General features: G+C 46.4%; 1 protein-coding gene across 6 annotated transcripts in view; it reads left to right on the top strand.

Annotated features, from left to right (window-relative positions):
• The window catches only part of PTPRH (protein tyrosine phosphatase receptor type H), a 687,535-nt gene that overhangs the window by 605,868 nt on the left and 62,321 nt on the right, over positions 1–19,346 (top strand). For all 6 annotated transcript variants that reach the window (XM_069638112.1, XM_069638104.1, XM_069638130.1 and 3 more), the window contains 2 exons: positions 12,741–13,010; positions 16,605–16,874. In XM_069638112.1, coding sequence (XP_069494213.1) covers positions 12,741–13,010; positions 16,605–16,874 — 540 coding nt within the window. The remainder of the gene's footprint in view (positions 1–12,740; positions 13,011–16,604; positions 16,875–19,346) is intronic.

Genomic DNA, 19,346 nt, shown 5'->3' with positions numbered 1-19,346 from the left:
GAACCTAGAACAAAGAAATAAATAGCGCATTAAAGAAAACATATCTGGGGGTGGGGTAAGTGGTTAAAATGGGTGGGGAGGTGTTGTGGTAGGGTTTTAAACATAGGGAAACAGGGTGCTTTGGGGACCCCCAAAATAAAAAATAAATACATTAATTCAATATAATTACGTTGTTTTAAGGTTCGTTAGAAATGCATTCTTTATTTATTCATTCATTAAAATCACATGTAACCAACAGAAAGCTCTGTTTATTGAACCAGTCATCACTCCGTTTGTTGAACCAGTCATCACTCCGTTTGTTGAACCAGTTATCACTCCGTTTGTCAATCTGTCCCTAAGGTCGTGGGTGGTTCCCGGCCACTCGAAGCACACAGCCTTGACCCCCTATTAACTAAACAAGATTGGATCTTTCCCTTTTTAGTAATTCGAGGCCTATTGCTGGCGTTTCCTGGCATATGAAGGTATGGAAAAGGTGGTTACTAGCCGATGACAGAGGCTTGTTGCCCCAGTTTGGCTTCCATCCCAAACATGGTACAGAGACTACTCTTGTTACGGTCCGGGATGATGTGTTGGAGGCAGCCAATGAATGGAAACTATCACTAATGGTGATGCTGGGCCTATCGGCTTCTTTTCACGTGGTTGTTCGTGGGTTCCTTTTGGAACGACTTTCTGCTATCACCCTGGTCTCAGATGTAAGCCTCAAGTGGTTTCACACTTTTTTTGTCTGAGTGAACAACAAATCCAACTAGGGGCTTTCCTCTCTGACCCAGCTGCTGTTGATTGTGGAGTCCCTCAGGGTCTGTTTTTATTGTTGATCCCCTTCATCTATCTGCAGCCACTGTTAGGTCTGGTCCTGTGGCAGCCCCACCTCTTCACTCATAAGCTGATGATACCCGATGCACATGCTCGTCTCCGGACCGAATAAAGACCTTTCCATGCATGCATGAGATTGCTCTGGGATTGGAACCCCACACAAATCAAGTGGTTAAAGGGACTTTCTTTTGACTCTGCCAACTCATGCGTTTAAATACTTGTATTCCCCAAAAACACCATTGTGTCATAGCTGACTATTCCTTTAATGTGAACTTCGATGCTACAAATGCTTTATATCCCTATCTCCCTCCCTGTCAAATTAAACATATGCATGGTGTCCAACACACAGGTGTTTGCCTTTCTGTTGACCTCTGATGGAGAGAGTATGTTTCTGAATAATGGGGAACCTTACTGTCTTCTGGTTGACTGGTGGACCAAATGTTGCAACACTGTGTCTAACGCTCAAAGGTCTTATTGGTCTGGCTATTTACTACCTTTCGAGGACAATTATCTCATGTGTCCCCAACAGGGACCCATACTCTGCCAATGAGTTTCTATGTAAAGCTCCGCCCTTCAAGATGTTCCTGCCTGGCTCCCCGTTTGCAGAACGCCCCGATATTCAAGATGAAATCCATTAATGGCCTTAGTAGCTTTTATATGGTCATGAAAACATATCTTTTAACTACCTTTCCTCAGTTTACCATCTATTGCCCCTAGGTATGTCCTGAACACTCAGAACCTAGATGCAATTAGTTTTGTGGCGTCATTCTGTATAAATAAAAAAATAAAAAATCATAATCAAAGCTCTGTGCATTATTATCTTATAACACTTGTGCAGTGCTTCTTAGCAAAGAACTGTCCGCATTCGCAAAGAAATACAATGGGCCTCATTCCGAGTATGGAGGTAATCAGGCACTATTTGCGCCATGACTACCTCCCATACCGGTACCGAGTCCGCCCTGGTTCAATGGGGACTTACCGGTCTATGCCGACCTTTGCGGGACCAGTAAATCCCCATTGAAAAAGCCATTCCCCATTCCCATTTGAGCCCCCATAGGGCTCAATGGGAAGGCGCTAATAACGGTACCGCAAATTGCGTTACCGTTATTGGCTCTGAATTCCCTTAACGGGTCCCGTCCTTAACGGCACTAGGCGTTAAGGAAGGGATCTGCTACCGGGAACTCGGAATAGCGCGCAGAGGGATTACCGGCACCGTGTCCTTAACGGTGCCCGGTATCCCTTTGCGCCCAACTCATAATGAGGCCCAATGCATTTCATAAATAACAGGTGTAACCGAAAAGCAAAGCTATAGATTTATGAAACAAGGAGAGCGGACTGAAAAGAGGATGAAGAAACTGCAATGTAATGTATTCAGTGATGGAAATGAGAACTAGCGCGTTAAAGGGGACAACTGGCCGGAAAGTGGAAGGAGGTTCCATAGTTTTGGGTGCAAAGGAAACCCTGAAACAATAAGGAGAGGAGGTATGTGGCAGGTAGGGAGCTAAGCAAAATGTGCTGAAGTGATGATACGATGTGCTATATACTGTATACTATATTTGCTATATATATGTGCTATATACATCATGTTTATATAGCATGGAAGCCTAGGGGTCTCCAGGCACTTTTACAATGGAGCTAAGCATCTCGGTCACATGGGGTATCAGGCTGGCTGACACCATGTAGTCTTAATACACATTTTCCCCACATAAATGACATTTCAGATAAGAAGTGTCAGATAATGACTCGTTAGATCAATACTTGCCATTTACATCTGTCAGATATGCTCTTATAGAGCTACACAGAATGATTTTAAGGAAGAGTTTTGCCAATGTCATGGTCGCGATCGTTGTGGGCATGCTGACTCCTCTTCACACTCAGGGCCTGGTTCTTAACTTGGCGCAGTGAACGTGCTAACGAGCACGATTCACTGCGCCAAATCGGGACGCTCAGGCTCCACCAGTATTCTCAAGTGAGCCTGGGCGTCCTGGCAGTGCACAACAGTGCACCTTCAGGATTCCGCACGCTTAGTTATAACGGGCGCAATCCTGAAATCTCGGCAGCACTTTTGTAAACATTTTTTACAAAAATGCTGCAGAGAACACAAAGTAAGCAGCTTCAATGTTGCAGAACACAACGTTGAAGCTGCTTACTTTGGTCTAAATGAATCAACACTTTCATTTACATGGGTGTATATGAACACTTTGATATACACCAAAGCAAGCAGCTTCAACGTTGTATTCTGCAACGTTGAAGCTGCTTGCTTGCGCTATTTTAGCGCACATATTAAACTGGAGGAGTGCCACAAGAATACCCTCCAAAAAAGCCAGGTTACGAATGTGGCGGTTGCTAAGTTGTTTTCCAACCTATTCTAGCAACCGCCATATGTATTCCGAAGTGGCGCATTCCTTCCGTCTTCGGAAGAATGCGCCACCTTCAGAATAGGTCTTAAGTACCGAAAAGGTTGTTAACCATTTTAACAACCTTTTCGGTACTTAACACCAGGATGAGAATCGGGGCCTCAGTGGGTGGAGACAGACCAGGAAGTCTCACATGCAACCGCGGTCACTTGACATTTCACCCGCCTTTGCAATTCCTATGCCATTCATTTGGACAGAACTTGCCTAGTTGATGGTGGCACAAAAAATGTCAAGAGTCTCCCAAAATGATCTGAGTCAATGGGAATCTCTGTGAGAATTCATGTGTTTGGACATCACGCGTTTGCCAAAATGCACCAGCCTTCCTTTACAAGAAGCATGGAACGTGCGATACACAGATTCCACTCGCACAGACGGGTTCATCCTGAAGTCTCTACTTATTTTTATTTATTTTATTTTTTGAAGCGCAGACTAGCTCGAGAGCAGTGGAGCGCCCCGTCGAGTGTGGTAGCCAGCATTTGGGCTGGCATCTTATAACACTAGCGGAGTACTGTGAATTCAGGTCTGTGCATCCATGGGCACCCACTGGAATTTGTTCTTGGTCAGGTGATGTTGAAAAGGCCATGTTTTGAGAGATTTGGGAAATTAGACAATTGTGGGGCCTTTCAGAGCCGACATCGGAATCGAGTACCAGAGGCTGGGTGCGTGACACGAGAAGGATTGCTTGTGGGTCCTCTCTTTGCGGACGAGTTGCGGTTCTGCATCTGCCGGGCACAGGATGAGTCTGGTGGACAGTCAAACTTGTTAGCAGGCCTGGTGGCCAAACCATAGGGATACATTGGTGCACTCTGAAAATCCTTCCGTGTGACATTTTCCGGCTCGCTTTCATTGAGGACTGCTCTACATCACACGCAAAGAACTCTCTGATCTGGCTCTAGTCTCCGGATGGAGTAGTCACATTTTGTGTCCCAGATCGGAAACAGCACTCATCTTGCCAGATGCAAGTCAGGTTGTCCTATGGCCGCACTATATCTAAAAGATGTTTCTACTTCTCCATGGTACACTCTGGGCTAATGAACGAACTACTGCCCCTGAGTATACTTGGCAAGAACTACAATCAACTAATAAAACTGTGAATGCCAAAGGAAATGCCCCGTCTAAGCCCACGCAGCTCAAGGGACCTAGCAGAGATTGAATCTGAAATGGCATATTCTCTATAACCCGGAAATACATAATGATTAGTTACATTATGTCATGGGCTGCTTTGTACAGAGCAGAAGCCAGCTGTGATAGTCTATATCCGAAATTTAGATGGCAGCGGTCAGACTGTGAGTAAAGATATGGACCAAAGCCAGAAGTTGGAATACAACAAAGAAAGTCAACAGAGAGTTCCCCTATACAGTGTCACATGAGTGAGGAACAGTGAAGAGAGAGTAGGTGCGCGTGCCCATAATCCTTTGGAAAAGCAGTGACCATAAGGCAGAGGACCATTGAAAAGTAGAACAGGCCCTTGTTCAAGGAACTCATTCCAGGAGACAGGAAGGAATGTGCTTCAGTTCTACGACTTTTGCTCACTAGGTGATCAGGGTGTTCACTGGCTGGTCGAAATGTCAATGAAAATTATCATATCACAGAAAATGCCCTGGTGTCCATGTGCTGCACCACTCCTAGCTGCAGCTGCTGCAGTGGCCCAGAGTGGGGTGGGACACGGACACCTGTTTGCCATGTGCTCCTGCTCAGACAGGACTCTCATTGCCCTGGCAGAGGGACACCTCTCCCATGTGGCACCTTCATTGACAATGAGGGTGCCGAATGGGAAAGGTGTCCTGCTGCCAGGACAATGAGGGTGCTGAGCAGGAACACCATGCACCTGCTTGGTACCTTCATTGTCCTCTCGGTGGGATAACTCTCCTGTTTGTTACCCTCCTTACCAAGAAGGGTGCTGAACAGGAGGAGTGTCCCACGTCCAAATGTCCCGATCTTACTCTTAAAAGAGCAGCTGGGGGGACAAGCTTCACCCACATCCCCTTTACGTACACTACTGGGTCCAATGACTAATCGTTGGGGGACACAGACGGGAGATTGTTGGGGTCAAAGGTTTGCGAGTTCCAAGAGATCTTAAAGGATCGACCTTCCAGGTAGGAGATCCAGGCAAGAGCAGATTTGCAAAAATCCAAGTTCCTGGAGAGTGAGAAGGAAAGAGTAGTGATCGACAGTGTCAAAAGTGGCAGAAAGGTTCAAAGGATGAGTATAGAAGAAAGGCTGGAGTGGTGAGCATTAGAGGTAAAGTTGTAGACATGCATTAGTGCAGTCTCAGTTGAGTGCTTAGTACTTGAGCAAGATCAAAGTGAATCTCCAAGGCCATTATCCTCAAGGTACTTAGTGATCCGGTGAAAGACCATCTGCTAAAGTACTTTTGAATAATGGAGAAGGAGAGAAACTGGGTGATAGTTTGCCAGGACGTTTGGATCCGCAGAGAGTTTCTCCAATAAGCGTTAGACAGTTGCAGATTTGGAGGAGGCAGGGAAGAGTAAAACAGAGATAGCGGGGTTAAAGAGCTCAGATAGATAAGGGAAAGTGATTGGGACTAAGTTAGATTTATTTGGGGAGCAAAAGTGTTGATAGGATCGCAAGATGGGTTGGCACTGCAAAGTAGGGGTGCTAATTCAAGTAGAAAGGTAGAGGAGAAGTAGCCAAGAGTAAAAGGGATAGGGGTAGAGGAGGTGAACATAAGGAGGGTTGTGGAGGGAGAGAGACGAGGGCTTGTGAGAGTGTCAAAAATCTTAGAGATTTTAGAGGAAAACTAGTGATAAAAGTCATTAGCCGAAAGGGAGCAACCAATGCATATTGGCTTGAGAGGTGTGAGCAAAGATTGGAGGGTAGATGCAAGTTTGCAAGAGTGATATCAGAGGGAGTAGATTATGTTTGTGAATGAGGAGGATTTGGCAGTGTCTAGTGCAGAAGTAAGGGCAATAAGGACATTTTTGTTGGCTAAGTGTAGGATAGGTGTCAGTAAGTTGTGCCAACGTCATAGGTCATGGTGCATGCTTATTTCGAGGGACTAAATTCCAAAGGTGATCCAAGGCTGAGAACTGGGACAGGAAGGTGTGAATATGCGAGCAATTTAGTCTTGGTCCAAGGGAGTCATAAATGCATGATGAAATTCAGCAGAACAAAGACAATGGGCCTCATTACAAGGAGGGCGGTAAGGGGTTAATAGCGCCAGTAAAGATGCCGGAGCCGTTGACCCCTTACCGCCCCATTATGAGGTCTGCTCGTGGGATCCGCTCAGGATGTCTGGTTTTACCAGACGTCCTTAGCGGATCCCGTGAGCTGCCCAGCATGCTAACAACGGGCCCGTCATTAACGGGCCCGTTGTTAGCATGCTCCCCATTCCCATTGAGCCCTATGGGCTCTCAAATGGGAATGGGGATGGACTGGGTCCCGGTTCTCTCAATGGGGAAATACTGGGCCCTCCAAGGTTGGAATGGCCTGGTATTTCCCCATTCCGGGAACCCGGATCCGGATCCGGGTTTGGGGGTAGCCATGCCCTTATTAAGGGCATGGCTACCTCCAAACTCATAATGAGGCCCAATGTCAGTAGGAAGTGACTCATGGAAAAGGGTCAGATCGGGGAAGAAGGAGTTGAGAAGACCCAGGGGTCGATAGAGAGCCAGAATAGTGAAATATGTGGAAGAGAGGAGTTGATTAGTGGTATATTCAAAAGAGGGAGAGTTGATTTAAGACGGGGGCAGAGGGGTAGTGTTTAAGGCCTTATTGAAAAGGAACCCCACACTGCCCCCTTCTGTTCTAACTTGATGGGTCCGACTTGATGGTCGTGCAGTTATGTAATGCCTCCGTCCCCAAGTACCGCTCGAGCAGAATGTAAAATATTGCCCTAGCAATCTTTGAGGCCACAGGTAGGAGTGTTGTCGTCAGCCTGGTATTGAGAACGCCGGAAGGACCCCTGAGTGCTGTAAGGCAAAGGGTTATAATCAAGGAAACACTCTAAAAGGCAATTGGCAGTTGGCAGAGAGAGTAAACAAGATGCAGTGACACCAGCTTACCTAATAGGGGTGGAGCGTAGGTAAAAAACCTATGCAGGGGAATCCACGGCAGGCTGGGATGATGTAGTTGGCACTCCTGAAAGTACCTGGTGGAGCAAGACAGGATCCGTGGCAAAGCGTGAAGCAATCTGAGGGTTGCAAAAACAGAAGGGCAATCCAAGAGCAAGTCCAGAGTACAAAAGGTGTCAGATGTCCGGGAAATCAGAGAGCACGCCAGAGTCCAAGGGTAATCCAAGAGCAGTTCGAAGAGAGTTCCAAGGTCGAAGCAAACAAGAAGCAAAGGTAACGCCTGGCAGTCCTCCGTAGAAGTAGCTGTGAAGCAAAGAGTCTTGTTTGCCGGCTTCTTTTGAAGTGGCGAGCGGTATCACGTGACGCATCACGTGACTGCTCGCGCACGTTGCGTGGAGCGCAACGTGGCCAGCGATTGGGGCTGCCGGTATGTCCTGGTATCCTGACGTCGCCGACTGTGCAGGAGGCGCCATGGCAACTGCCAACGCGGAAAAGGGCGAAAAGAGGCGGATCCGCCCAACATGGTATTCCGCCTGCCGTGCTTCCCCCGCTGGTGTAAATGGGAAATACGACGGCGAGAAGCGCCTGATGAGGGAGACAGGTGTGAGGAGGGAAGTGAGAGATGGGTTGTGTGAGAGGGCGTGACACCTTCCCAACATGCCGGGGAGAAGGTAGCAGAGTCAGTGTGGAGAGCTGATAGTGTAGCAGATTTGGGAGGGGAGATGCATGTTTCTGTGTTAGCAAGAAGAGAAAGTTGAGGGTGATCAGAATCGAAGTGGTCAGTGAAGTAGGCAGACTTGTTGCAGAGGGATTGTGCATTCCATAGGCCATGTGAACGAGTAATAGGAGGTAGGAGAGAGGAGCAGATGTTGTGTGGTAGGGGGGTGACCGATGAGGTTGGAGATCCTATGAGCATGAGAGTGTCTTGTTTGAGGGGTGTAGGTGAATGGGGGAGCAAGATTGGGAGGTACAGTAGGGGAAGTGAGGACTCTCTGGCAGCTGAGATACACTCTTTCAATTACCTTCTCTCCTTCGGCAAAGTTTTGAAAACTCACCTCTTCCAAACTCGCTGAATTATATTTCAACTCCCTGAATAACTTTCTTTGCTCTCCCTCCTGATTCTTGTTCCCCATCTTCGCTCTTTTCCTATTAACTGCTTTTCTCTTACTTTTAATATGTTGTTTAATGTTATCTGTATGCACGCAAACACTAAACAAAGGCATTTGATGAGATCTATGCTATATTATTACCTGGCGAGGAACAATGAGATTGTAACATGCAATCTCATTGCCCATCGCTGGGGCGTTACCCGACCGGGAATCCCTCTTCCCGTAACGTTCCTTCCTGTCCCCGGAGCGGGGTATGACAGCCACTCAGGCAATGAGGAGGCTCAGAACGGGCAAATCCTTGCTCCAAGCCACCAAACAGCTGGAGGCTGCTATCTTCCCCCACCGGGGATCGAGGTAAGTGTTGTTCCTTATCCCCCAATCCAAAGACTACCCTCCCCGCCGTCTCAACCCCACTTACGTTATTTTTGGTCCATATCGGGAGCGGACACGCTGGGAACGCTCCCAATCTGCAACAGGCCGTCATGAAAAGGAAGAAGGGACTACACATAGTCCCTTTTTCCTTTCCATGGCAGCCATTTTATTTGTTTACATTTTCCATATTTTTGGAACGGCTGCCATGGAAAGGGAGAATTCCATAATGGCCATTTTGTTTGTTTACCTTTTTCCATTCAGTTTCAATGGCCACCATGGAAAGGGAAAATGGACTCCGTTTTCCCTCCCCCGGTGGCCCTTTTTAAAAAAAATGTTTTTCTGTTCCCAAAAAGCCAGAGCCTTTCGGAACAGAAAAAAAATGCTCTTAGTACCCAGGTTTTACAGGCCAGAGTACTAATAGCAGGGGGAGGCATTACCACTTCAAGTAATGCCCCGGGGGCCTTCATTAAGGGCCTCGCTTCACTTGGATCTGTAACTACGGACCCTGGGGCATTACCTGAAGTGGTAATGCCCCCCCCCTGCGAGGGACCTATTGCTTAATTAACACCTGTGATAAAAACAACCATCTAGTAGTCCATGTCGGCCAATACAAGGGATCGGATTTGCTGGTATAACCGGAAATACCTCCAGCTCTAAACTGGAAGTTATTCCGACACCTTGCAGCCAAAAATCACCAGTATTACTGCTACCGGTATTACTGGCACCTCACGGGCAGACTTGTACTTGCGTGGTGCAGAAACATGCCGCTATACGGTAATACCGGCACGTTAATTCTGCACCAGCCAAATTGTAATGAGGCCCATGACCTGCAGATTACAGGTTTGAATCTTGCTGGGCCAACCTTTCATCTTTTGTGATCTGGATGAAATGTGTACTGTTGGATAACAAGTATAACACCTGTAATTTAAGAGTTTGCAGGCAGTTCCGTGTGTGTGCTGTGCTAGTGTTAAGAATAAGTAATACTTTAAGTTGCTGCTTTCATTTCCGGGCCCTCGCCAGTCAGCAACTTCATGGTGAAGAGCAGGAATACCGACTCCGTGACCGTGGCATGGACGGTCCCCATTAACATAAATGAGAACAGCTACCGCTATTTAGTTACGGTGGTCCCAAGTAGGGGCTCCGCACAAAATGTAACCTTTCAATCAAATGTTTCCCTGCGAGTCAATCAGACCGGCGTCATCCCAGACGTGTCTGCGGGCGTGCCCTACCAGCTCTCCATGCGCAGCGTCACCGCTAACAACGTCACGAGCACGGCGACAGCCACCGCCAATGAAACCAGTAAGTGCAAAGCCGGGGATCCTTACTATCATAGCGCCGGGAAGCCAAACACACTGCAGGCACAGGCTACACAAATGCACACATGATGACCCCTCTCACTGTGAAGGCCTGATTGTGTCCCCGTGGCAGACTTCCCCTAGTGTTCATATTTCACACAGCTCCCATGCCCTTTTCTGTTGGGTTTGAGCATGTTCTGGTGAATATGAAGAGAACGCTTCTGATAGCACAGTTTGTAGTGGAACCATAATGCTTTAAACCAGTTACACAATATTACACATTGCAGCCACAGTACCTACCTTTCGTAAGATAATGTAAAGCCATATTTAGTGTGTCTATGAAACTAGGACTACTTATGTGAGTGTGCAAACAGCCATTTTAATTTTTGAGTAAACACATAGGTAAGGCTGTGAATAAACACTGACAAATTATGCTACGTACATATTCAAACCAGCACCCTCACATTTATATTATTAACAGAGGACAAACAAGTAAGTGAACATGCACTTTCCGTGGTCGACTTTCCTGGGTTGACATTCAGTTTCTCCTTGCTCGACATACACTTTTCTCCTGGGTCACCATTCACTTTTTCCTGGGTCACCATTCACTTTGTCCTGGGTCGACATTCACTTTTCTCCTGGGTCATCATTCACTTTCTCCTGGCTCGGCATTTACTTTCTCCTGGGCCAACATACACTTTTCTCTTGAGTCAACATTCACTTTCTCCTGGGTCACCATTCACTTTGTCCTGGGTCGACATTCACTTTTCTCCTGGGTCATCATTCACTTTCTCCTGGCTCGGCATTTACTTTCTCCTGGGCCAACATACACTTTTCTCTTGAGTCAACATTCACTTTCTCCTGCGTCGACATTCGCTTTTCTCTTGGGTCGACATTCACTTTCTCCTGGCTCTACATTCACTTTTCTCCTGGGTCATCATTCACTTTCTCCGGGCTCGACGTTCACTTTTCTCCTGGGTCATCATTCACTTTTCTCCTGGCTCGAAGTTCACTTTTCTCCTGGTTCAACATTCACTTTCTCCTGGCTCGACATTCACTTTCTCCTGGGTCGATGTTCACTTTTCTCTTGGGTCGACGTTCACTTTTCTCCCGGGTCAACATTCACGTTCTCCTGGGTCGACGTTCTCTTTTCTCCTGGATCAACATTCACTTTTCTCCTGGGTCAACATTCACGTTCTCCTGGGTCGACGTTCACTTTTCTCCTGGATCAACATTCACTTTTCTCCTGAGGCATCATTCACTTTCTCCTGGATCAACATTCACTTTCTCCTAGGTCATCATTCACTTTCTGCTGGCTTGACATTCACTTTCTCCAGGGGCGACATTCACTTTTCTCATGCGTCAACATTCACTTTTCTCCTGGGTCATCATTCACTTTCTCCTGGCTCGACATTCACTTTCTCCTGGGCCGGCATTCACTTTTCTCCTGGGTCACCATTCACTGTCTCCTGGGTCGACATTCACTTTCTCCTGGGCCAACATTCACTATCTCCTGGGCCGGCATTCACTTTTCTCCTGGGCCAACATTCACTATCTCCTGGGTCGACATTCTCCTTTTGGTCGTGTGATTCCATTTTCTTTGTTGTTGGGATGTAGTGGCTTAGGTGGGAGATTGTGATACCAGGTATTTCTTTTCTATATTGTCCATCCTTTTTGTATGCATCCACACTCTGTCCCCGTGCACTGTTGATCAATAGGAACGTCAGGGAATACACGTGTTTAGTCACACACAACATAACATTGTAGATGGGTAGCCATCACCGAGAGGTTGTATTTTACCTCAATGTCTTGAGTGGCATCGTAGACAACTCGAGTTTCACGTAGCATGGACCAACTTGGATAGCTGCCCATTTGCAATTCTAAATAACTTCCAGTTTAAAGAGTCCACTGGGCCAATGTAGCAGCTGAAAAATATTAAAAGAGTGATGCCATGTGTGACATTATGTTTAGGATTCAGCCCTACTGCCACAAAGCACAGGAGTGCCTATCAGGTGTGGGTGGAAAGTGCCAAATACATGTTTTTCATTTATAGTACCCGCTTGGAGTGGGAAGCTTTGAACAAAGTCATTAGATATAACTTGCCAAGCATAGTACATGATTTTGTTTTATTTAATGTCTAAGCGTATTGGTAAACAAAATGGAACCATGAAAATGTAGTGCAATGTTTTTCCCAAACATATTCACTAAAATGCCTGCCACACAGAAAACATGCACACCACACATTTGGGGGGGGGCAATTAGCATGTGGATTCCACCCTGCGTTGGATCCTGGCTGTAATGGAATAGAATGGGGCAGTCAGCGTCCTGCCACTGGGTTTGATGCCCGTTCTCTACCTGTAGAAGGCGAACCATTCCTTTATTTACTATTTTCCAAAGTCTGGACTTGCAGAAGGGTCTCCATGAACAGGGCCTTTGCACTTCCGGTCGCAGACTGTAGATGCGCGCGAGCGTTCCATTAGTATTGATGACTCGTGTTTCCTACACGTTGCTTAGTGATGCCATCTTTGGGATCAGGTTACCAAGGCACGCAACCGCTGGGCGCGCTGTAGGCAGCTGCCTGCAGGTAATTTGAGAGCGGCAAAGTGTCTATTTGTGACCGAGAATCGTACCGCAAGCTGTGTACACGCTGCCTCCGAGGAACCGGAAGTATTGTCCTTAACGCTTGTCTTCTTGATGCAGATCCTTCCCCTGTGAGCGACGTGAGCCTGGTCAGCAGGTTAAATTCTTCAATTACAATCACCTGGAAAGTGCCCGCCAACCTTTATGTCGAGAATTACACCTACTTAGTTACTGTTGCAACCAACGTATCCACCATCAGTAATTCAACAGTCAAAGAAAACATCTCTACTGCAGCCCTGCTGAATCCAGGAACCCTGTACATATTCACTATCCAGTCGGTGACCATGAATAATACTTTGAGCACAGGAACCCCATATTCTGCTTACTCAGGTGAGTGATTTGCTGCGTGGGGGAGTTCTACAGGCAGACCAGCTGTGAATTCAATTCATGTTGGGCAAATGTATGTTGAACAGCTAGGGCAGGGGTCTGCGACCTGTGCCTCTCCAGGTATTCCTGGCTGTGACTCCCACAATCCCTTTACATTGACTGCACTGACTAGGGCTGATGGAAGTTGTGGTCCAAGACAGCACGAGAGCCAAAGATTGCAGACCCCTGAACTAGTGGAATGTAAGTTTGTGACGTCTTGTTCATCAACAGTGAAAGAGTACAGTGTGGCAGCCCCTCTAAAGAAGGACATCGAAAAATGATGCAGCGTAGGCACTTTTTTAGATGCCCCGTTTCTGGAGAGGTGCAAGGTGCCTTAATCACAAAGGTGAGCAGCGCATTTACAGAGTGGCGGTGCTGCAGTGCAGTTGCTTCGCTGACCATCCTGAATGTGCATGACAGGCAGCCATCTTGCACGTGGGTACAGGGGAGTATAAAGGGCCCATCACTGTGTCAATTTACAAATACGAAGAACAAAAATGCTGTCCCTGTTTGACAGGTAGAAATGCAAGTGGGACATCGATTGTTTATAGACTGTTGTACCGCTTACAAGTAAATGCATGGCAGGATCAGAACTGACCCAGGCAGGCATTATTCATTCTCCTGCACTTGTTTCAAACAGTAAAGAGGAATGTGTTTTTTTTCTGTGACTTTTAAAGCAACTCCCATTTTTTAAGTTGGGCTGCTCTTTTAAATGAAAAGAAACGCCTCCTGACTTATGTAGTTGCACCAAGGGGATAGATACCATTTGTGAACTCTGCGCAACTTATTTTGGGCGCAAGCGGTGAGATGCGCTTGCACGTCACATGAGCCGAATATGTGTTTGGTAATTGTACCGTAGATGTCCATTTAGGCCCGCAGTGGCATTTTCCAAAATACAGGTATTGTAGGGTCTAGCTATAGTGCCAAACAGCTTTTACGGATTGCAGTGCTGCAGTGGTCTTAGTGCTTAACCCCTCCAAATGTGATCCTTCCTCTCTACTACAAGATTTACGGCACCCGGCACAGAAACATGCTAAGGTGCCTTTATGGGGTTCAGTGAAATTATCTTTGAGGAAAGTCCCTTAGCACTTTCATATTGTGTGGCAATGACCACTTTGCAATATTTAACCCGGAACACTGTGCAATGAGCACTTTGCAATATTTAACCCGGAACACTGTGCAATGAGAAATACTCCTGAACACTGTGCTTGGGAACATAAATGCCTGTCTAGAATGTTGTGCTCAGCTCAGCGATGCATCAAACATGACGAGCAGCTGTGACTATTGCCTGCTCAAAGTATTCAGCAGGGGACTATTGTCCTCAGGAATACTGTGCTGGAAGCCATATTGCCAGATAGGATCAATATTGCTTAATTGATTATTTCTCAGGTGTGATACTCCCCGTCCCCATTATATTGCACTGGGGAAAAGAGTGACCCTAGAATGTAAAATCAGGAGAATACATCTTCTGACCATTGTGTCATGAGGTTACCCCCTCTAGCCCCGCACACAACACTGTGCCACATGGAATAATGGCCCCATGCAGATTAGTATTTTAGCATAACGTACCGGGGGAACAGTTGTCCCAAGGAGAGTTGTCAGAAAGAATACTGCTTCTAGTTTCCTGGGCCAGAAGTAAAAACACTACAGATAAAGAGTAAAAAATGGGAAGATGCACGTTACGTTACGTTACGTTTTTGGGATTCGTGCAGTGCGCTGCTGCCTTTTTCATGGTCTCCGGGCATTCACAGAGCTTTGGAATGAAAAGTGCCTGGTGGTGAGGGAAGTAGAGGGAAAAGACGGCAGGGTAGCAGCGGAGACCTCAGGGTCGCAGTTGCGACCCTTGGCGACCCCTAAATGACGTTCCTGAAAGACGAGCTTTTGGGCTTGCCCGGCGTCTGAGTAAGTGTGACCTTCTCAGTGGATCGTGATGTGGGCTCCGGAGACGTTTTGCTTCCACATGGGCGACCTGGGGGACTTTGGGTGTTTTGGCCAGTGGGGCAGGTTTGTCTTTTGATTGGAGAGGCATAGAGTTGTGATTTTATTGGTGTGGCTTGAGGGTTTTGGTTTAGCCGCATGAATCGGCATGTGTGTCTGTCAACAGAGGATATCCCAGGACATACGCAAAGAAGGGAAGTGGGTGATACCCCATCTTTTTCATTTTTGAACTTCTTGATTGCACCGTGTATCCCAGCATCAGTTACTGAATTTATGTCCGAGCACAGGTGTATTCTCAGGTACATTAGATGTAACTAGGGCCTCAGCAGGCCAGGCAGGTTCAGTGATGTTTCACATACATTCCGTTTATTTCCCAGCCGGCATATGCTTTACACTGTTTCTCATTAAACATGTTTTTCTAAATTCACAACCTGCTTGACGAGGGATGCGTGAATGGGGGCTTAAGCCCCCATTCAACCTCAAGTGCTTTCAGAGAGACAGGACGGACGTCATTGCTCTGGGAAGGCTAAGGCTATTTAGAGAAGTTTAAAGATATTTAGAGTAGTTAAAGGGGAGGTAGTGAGTGACTGGGCCTACTCAGAAAGTGAGATTTAGGGATGGTTTTCCTTATGCAGCACTCTGTGACACCTTTACTCAATTGGAGTTTGTCTCCAAGATTCGTATGGGGGCTCAAATGGGAATGGGGACGTATCGGCTCTGGGTCCTGCGCAAGGGAAATTACCAGGCCCGCAAAGGTCGGAATGGCAAGGTTATTCCCGTTTCACGGGACCCGGTGCTGGACCCGAGTTTGGGGGTGGGCATGGCTACCCACAAACTTGTAATGAGGCCCTTTGCCTGGCAACTGTCTATACACAAGCCCAAACGGTTGCCTTTGCCAATGCTTGTTTTATCAGCACTGAAATGTAATTCCCTTTGAATTTAATTGCATTTTATTTTAGTTTTTTGTTTACTTTGATAGGGAATCCTGAAATAAAACGTTACAATTAGTAAAGCAGTGAACTTTCCAACTTTGTGGTTGGATAAAAAAATCGAAGACTCAAATTTATAATTGCTCAGTGCTTTTCCTCACAGTTATTTTTGTCCAGTGTAATTCACTTTAGTCTCCCCCAAAATTCATGCAACCTAATTCCCTTCATGTATTGAGCTGTGAAAGCCACCATCCCAGCCCTGGTTCTCACATAGTGATTTTTATTATTGTGTCCCACCTTCTTTCTCTGCTAACCATTTGAGTAACTGCATGTACCATACAATTGGATCGCTTGACCTGTACATGGTGTATTGTAATGTGTTGCCTATATAACAGGGTTAAGCTGTACATTCCAGGCCTCGAGTGCCGGATCCATGTTGGGTTTTCAGTATATCTCTCATTGATATTCATGAGATACATTTGCAAAAAATGCTTCTAGATGTATGCAAATTTGTCCTCATGAATATTAATGAGGAATATCCTGAAAACCCTTCCGATCCCGGCCCTCGAGGCCCGGAGTTGGACGTCCAGGGAAGTTTGCCTGCTGTATACAGAACTGTCTCTTTCATTTTTCGCAGGGTGGCCTAGGTTGGCGTGTAAGTTTGGTACTAACAACTCTTTTCTCTTTACAGTTCCTAATCAGCCTGAAAACCTTGTCGCAACACCATTCAATGACACCGCGATACTCGTCAACTGGACTGCACCACGTGATCCTAATGTCCAAAGCTATAAATACACAGTGAGCCTGAATAATACCCAAAACTATCATGCACTGCAGGCAGTGACCGCGGGGACCAGCCTCTCCATTGGATCCTTGTACCCAGGAAATCCTTACACTGTAATTGTCACCACCGTGATCAACAACACTTCCAGCACAGAGAGCCGAATATTTGCACTGACTAGTAAGCACTCCGATTGGTTGGCGGGCTTGGTGTCACCATCAGCATGACAGCATCCCTTCTTTTCATCTCTACCCACAATGTGTTCTATGTGTCATCATCTGTACTTCACTCATCTGCTCCACTAGCTCATGTTTCCTATTTCATGCAGGCACCTTTCCTTTCTAATTTTCTTTCTTTACTATATTCTCTTATTCCTCTCCCCTTCTTTCTGCCGACTTTCCTCCTTCAGCTCTCTCGGTCTTGTCCACTTTCGGACTCTTTAAGCCCCATTACGAGGTTGCCGGTATCTGCCAGGAAACCGGCAACCAGTAACACTGTTACCAGCATTCTGGCCAGTGGATTTACCGCCGGATAATGAGTGCCGGTAAGGGATGTTAATCCCCATTCCATGGAGTCCAATGTGGGGATTTGCTGGTATTACCGGCACTGTTAATACCGGTGCCAGTAATACCAGCCATTTATGCTGGTGAGTTGGCAGAATTACCTACAGCTGTTGGCTGGAGGGGAAATTCCTACCACCCTACTGCCAAATTTGTACTTTGCCAGCATGGCATCCTGCCAGTAAACGGAATTACTGACACGATAATACTGGTGCCGGTATGCCAGCTATTTTGTCTGGTGGGTTGATGTAATGACCTTCAGCTTCCGACCACCCCACGGGCAAACTTGTACTGTGCCGGTGCAGTAACGTGCCAGTAAACAGAATTACTGGCACATTAATACCGCACAGGCACATTTTTTGTCTTTTCCCCCATTCCATCTATTCCGTGCTACAGAATCTCTCCCTGGGTCTTTTTAGAGGCACTGTCATTCATGGTAAACATGCAGAACAACTATTGCTTTCCACACAACTGTTTTAGAGTAAAACGGCTGCCTCTCAGTTACATATTTGACTAACTTCCATGGCGGCTGTTGACTAGTGGGTTCGTGTAGGGCCATTTACAATGACTCTCACCACATGCCCACACAACCATGATGGCCCCATTCATTTTGCAGAAAAAAGGCAGTACCTCGCTCCATCTCTTCAGGGCAGCTGATCATAAAAGCAGCACTCCATCCTTGGTACATCTTGGGGGAGGAGTGAGCAAGAACCAATTGCACTTCCCTCCTGCTCAGGGAAAACGGATACTAGTTTGTTAGTATCAAGTGTCACAATACCATGAACATGAGGGAACGTGGACACGTGTCTAGGTGGTGATCCTGTGTGTGGGGTTGCAAGTGGGAGGGTCAGGAACATTCTATGAGACCTTTGAGGGACACATTGATGGCAAGCTTTAACAGACCATCTAAGCTAAGGATTGAAACTCTAGGGCTGAGTCCCACAGTTGGAAGGCCACACAATCAATGGCTTTTAAAAATACTAAGGACATGCTATTGTTGACCGGGTGCCCTTTAAGGTGTGGCCAACATAGGAAGACTTAGACCACCCTGGATATCGGTCATATGTTCTCTTATTTACATCCTGATCCAATCCACAGCGCAAGCATCCTTGTGCAAAAAATAATTGAGAATACAAAATGGAGAAAAAGAGGTTTTGTCGCATTCCATATTATCTAAAAAGGTTTGCACTAGGGCAAACATTAATCTGACTCTTTTTTGCACTATGTTTGCTGTATAACATAAAACAAAAAGTGTTTAATACATTTGTTTTCATGCTATGCAAAAAAAACCTATTCAGTAAAGCCTCCTGCTTCCATTGTGCCCTGGTGAAAACATGTTTTGATACTACCAATCGGAGCTAAATCTGCTTGCTCCTTTCGGTGTTAGCTAAAGAGCAAAATTGGTGCTAAATGTATTTGCTCTGCCTGCGTTGCATAAGTGCAAAGCTTTGATAATCTGGCCCCTGAATGGCACACAAAGGGCCATATTATGAAAGCTTTGCACTTGTGCATAAGACGTGGAGCAAACATATTTAGCACCACATTTGCTGTGTAGAGAATAGAGAATGGAGCAAACAGATTTAACTCCAATCGGTATTATCAAAAAATGTTTTACCAGGGCAACATTGAAGAAAGTTATTTTATTAGCTACGCTTGCTGCATAACATGACGAGAAAAGTAGTAAACGCCTTTTTGTTTTTTGTTATGCAACACACCTTGTACAAAAAACAGTCTGATTACATTTTTGGCAACATGCAAACCGTTGTCAGATAATATGGATTGTGACAAAACCCGTTTGCTCCCTTTTGTATTTGCAAAGCATTTACTCACTTTTTTGCACTGGTGCGAATGTTAGATAATCTCTGCCCAGGTTGGTGAACGGCATGTACGTTTTTGGAACAGCAGGCACAACCCCTGTACAAGATGTCTGAACCCTGAGGCACACATAGCACCACTGGATAACACGGAGTGCCCCGGACAGAATTCAGGGAGCCTGGATGCCATGCAGTGCTCCTCAATGACAGTGAGAAAGGACTAATGACCTTGCCCCACATTGGAGGCTCCTATACCTCACGCAGGGCCTCTGAACTGC

This window comes from Ambystoma mexicanum, chromosome 1q (assembly GCF_040938575.1).
Source record: "Ambystoma mexicanum isolate Mex_15411 chromosome 1q, UKY_AmexF1_1, whole genome shotgun sequence".
NCBI lineage: Eukaryota > Metazoa > Chordata > Amphibia > Caudata > Ambystomatidae > Ambystoma > Ambystoma mexicanum.
The sequence above is the reverse complement of the archived record's forward strand: the minus strand, read 5'-3'. Positions and strand labels throughout refer to the sequence as shown.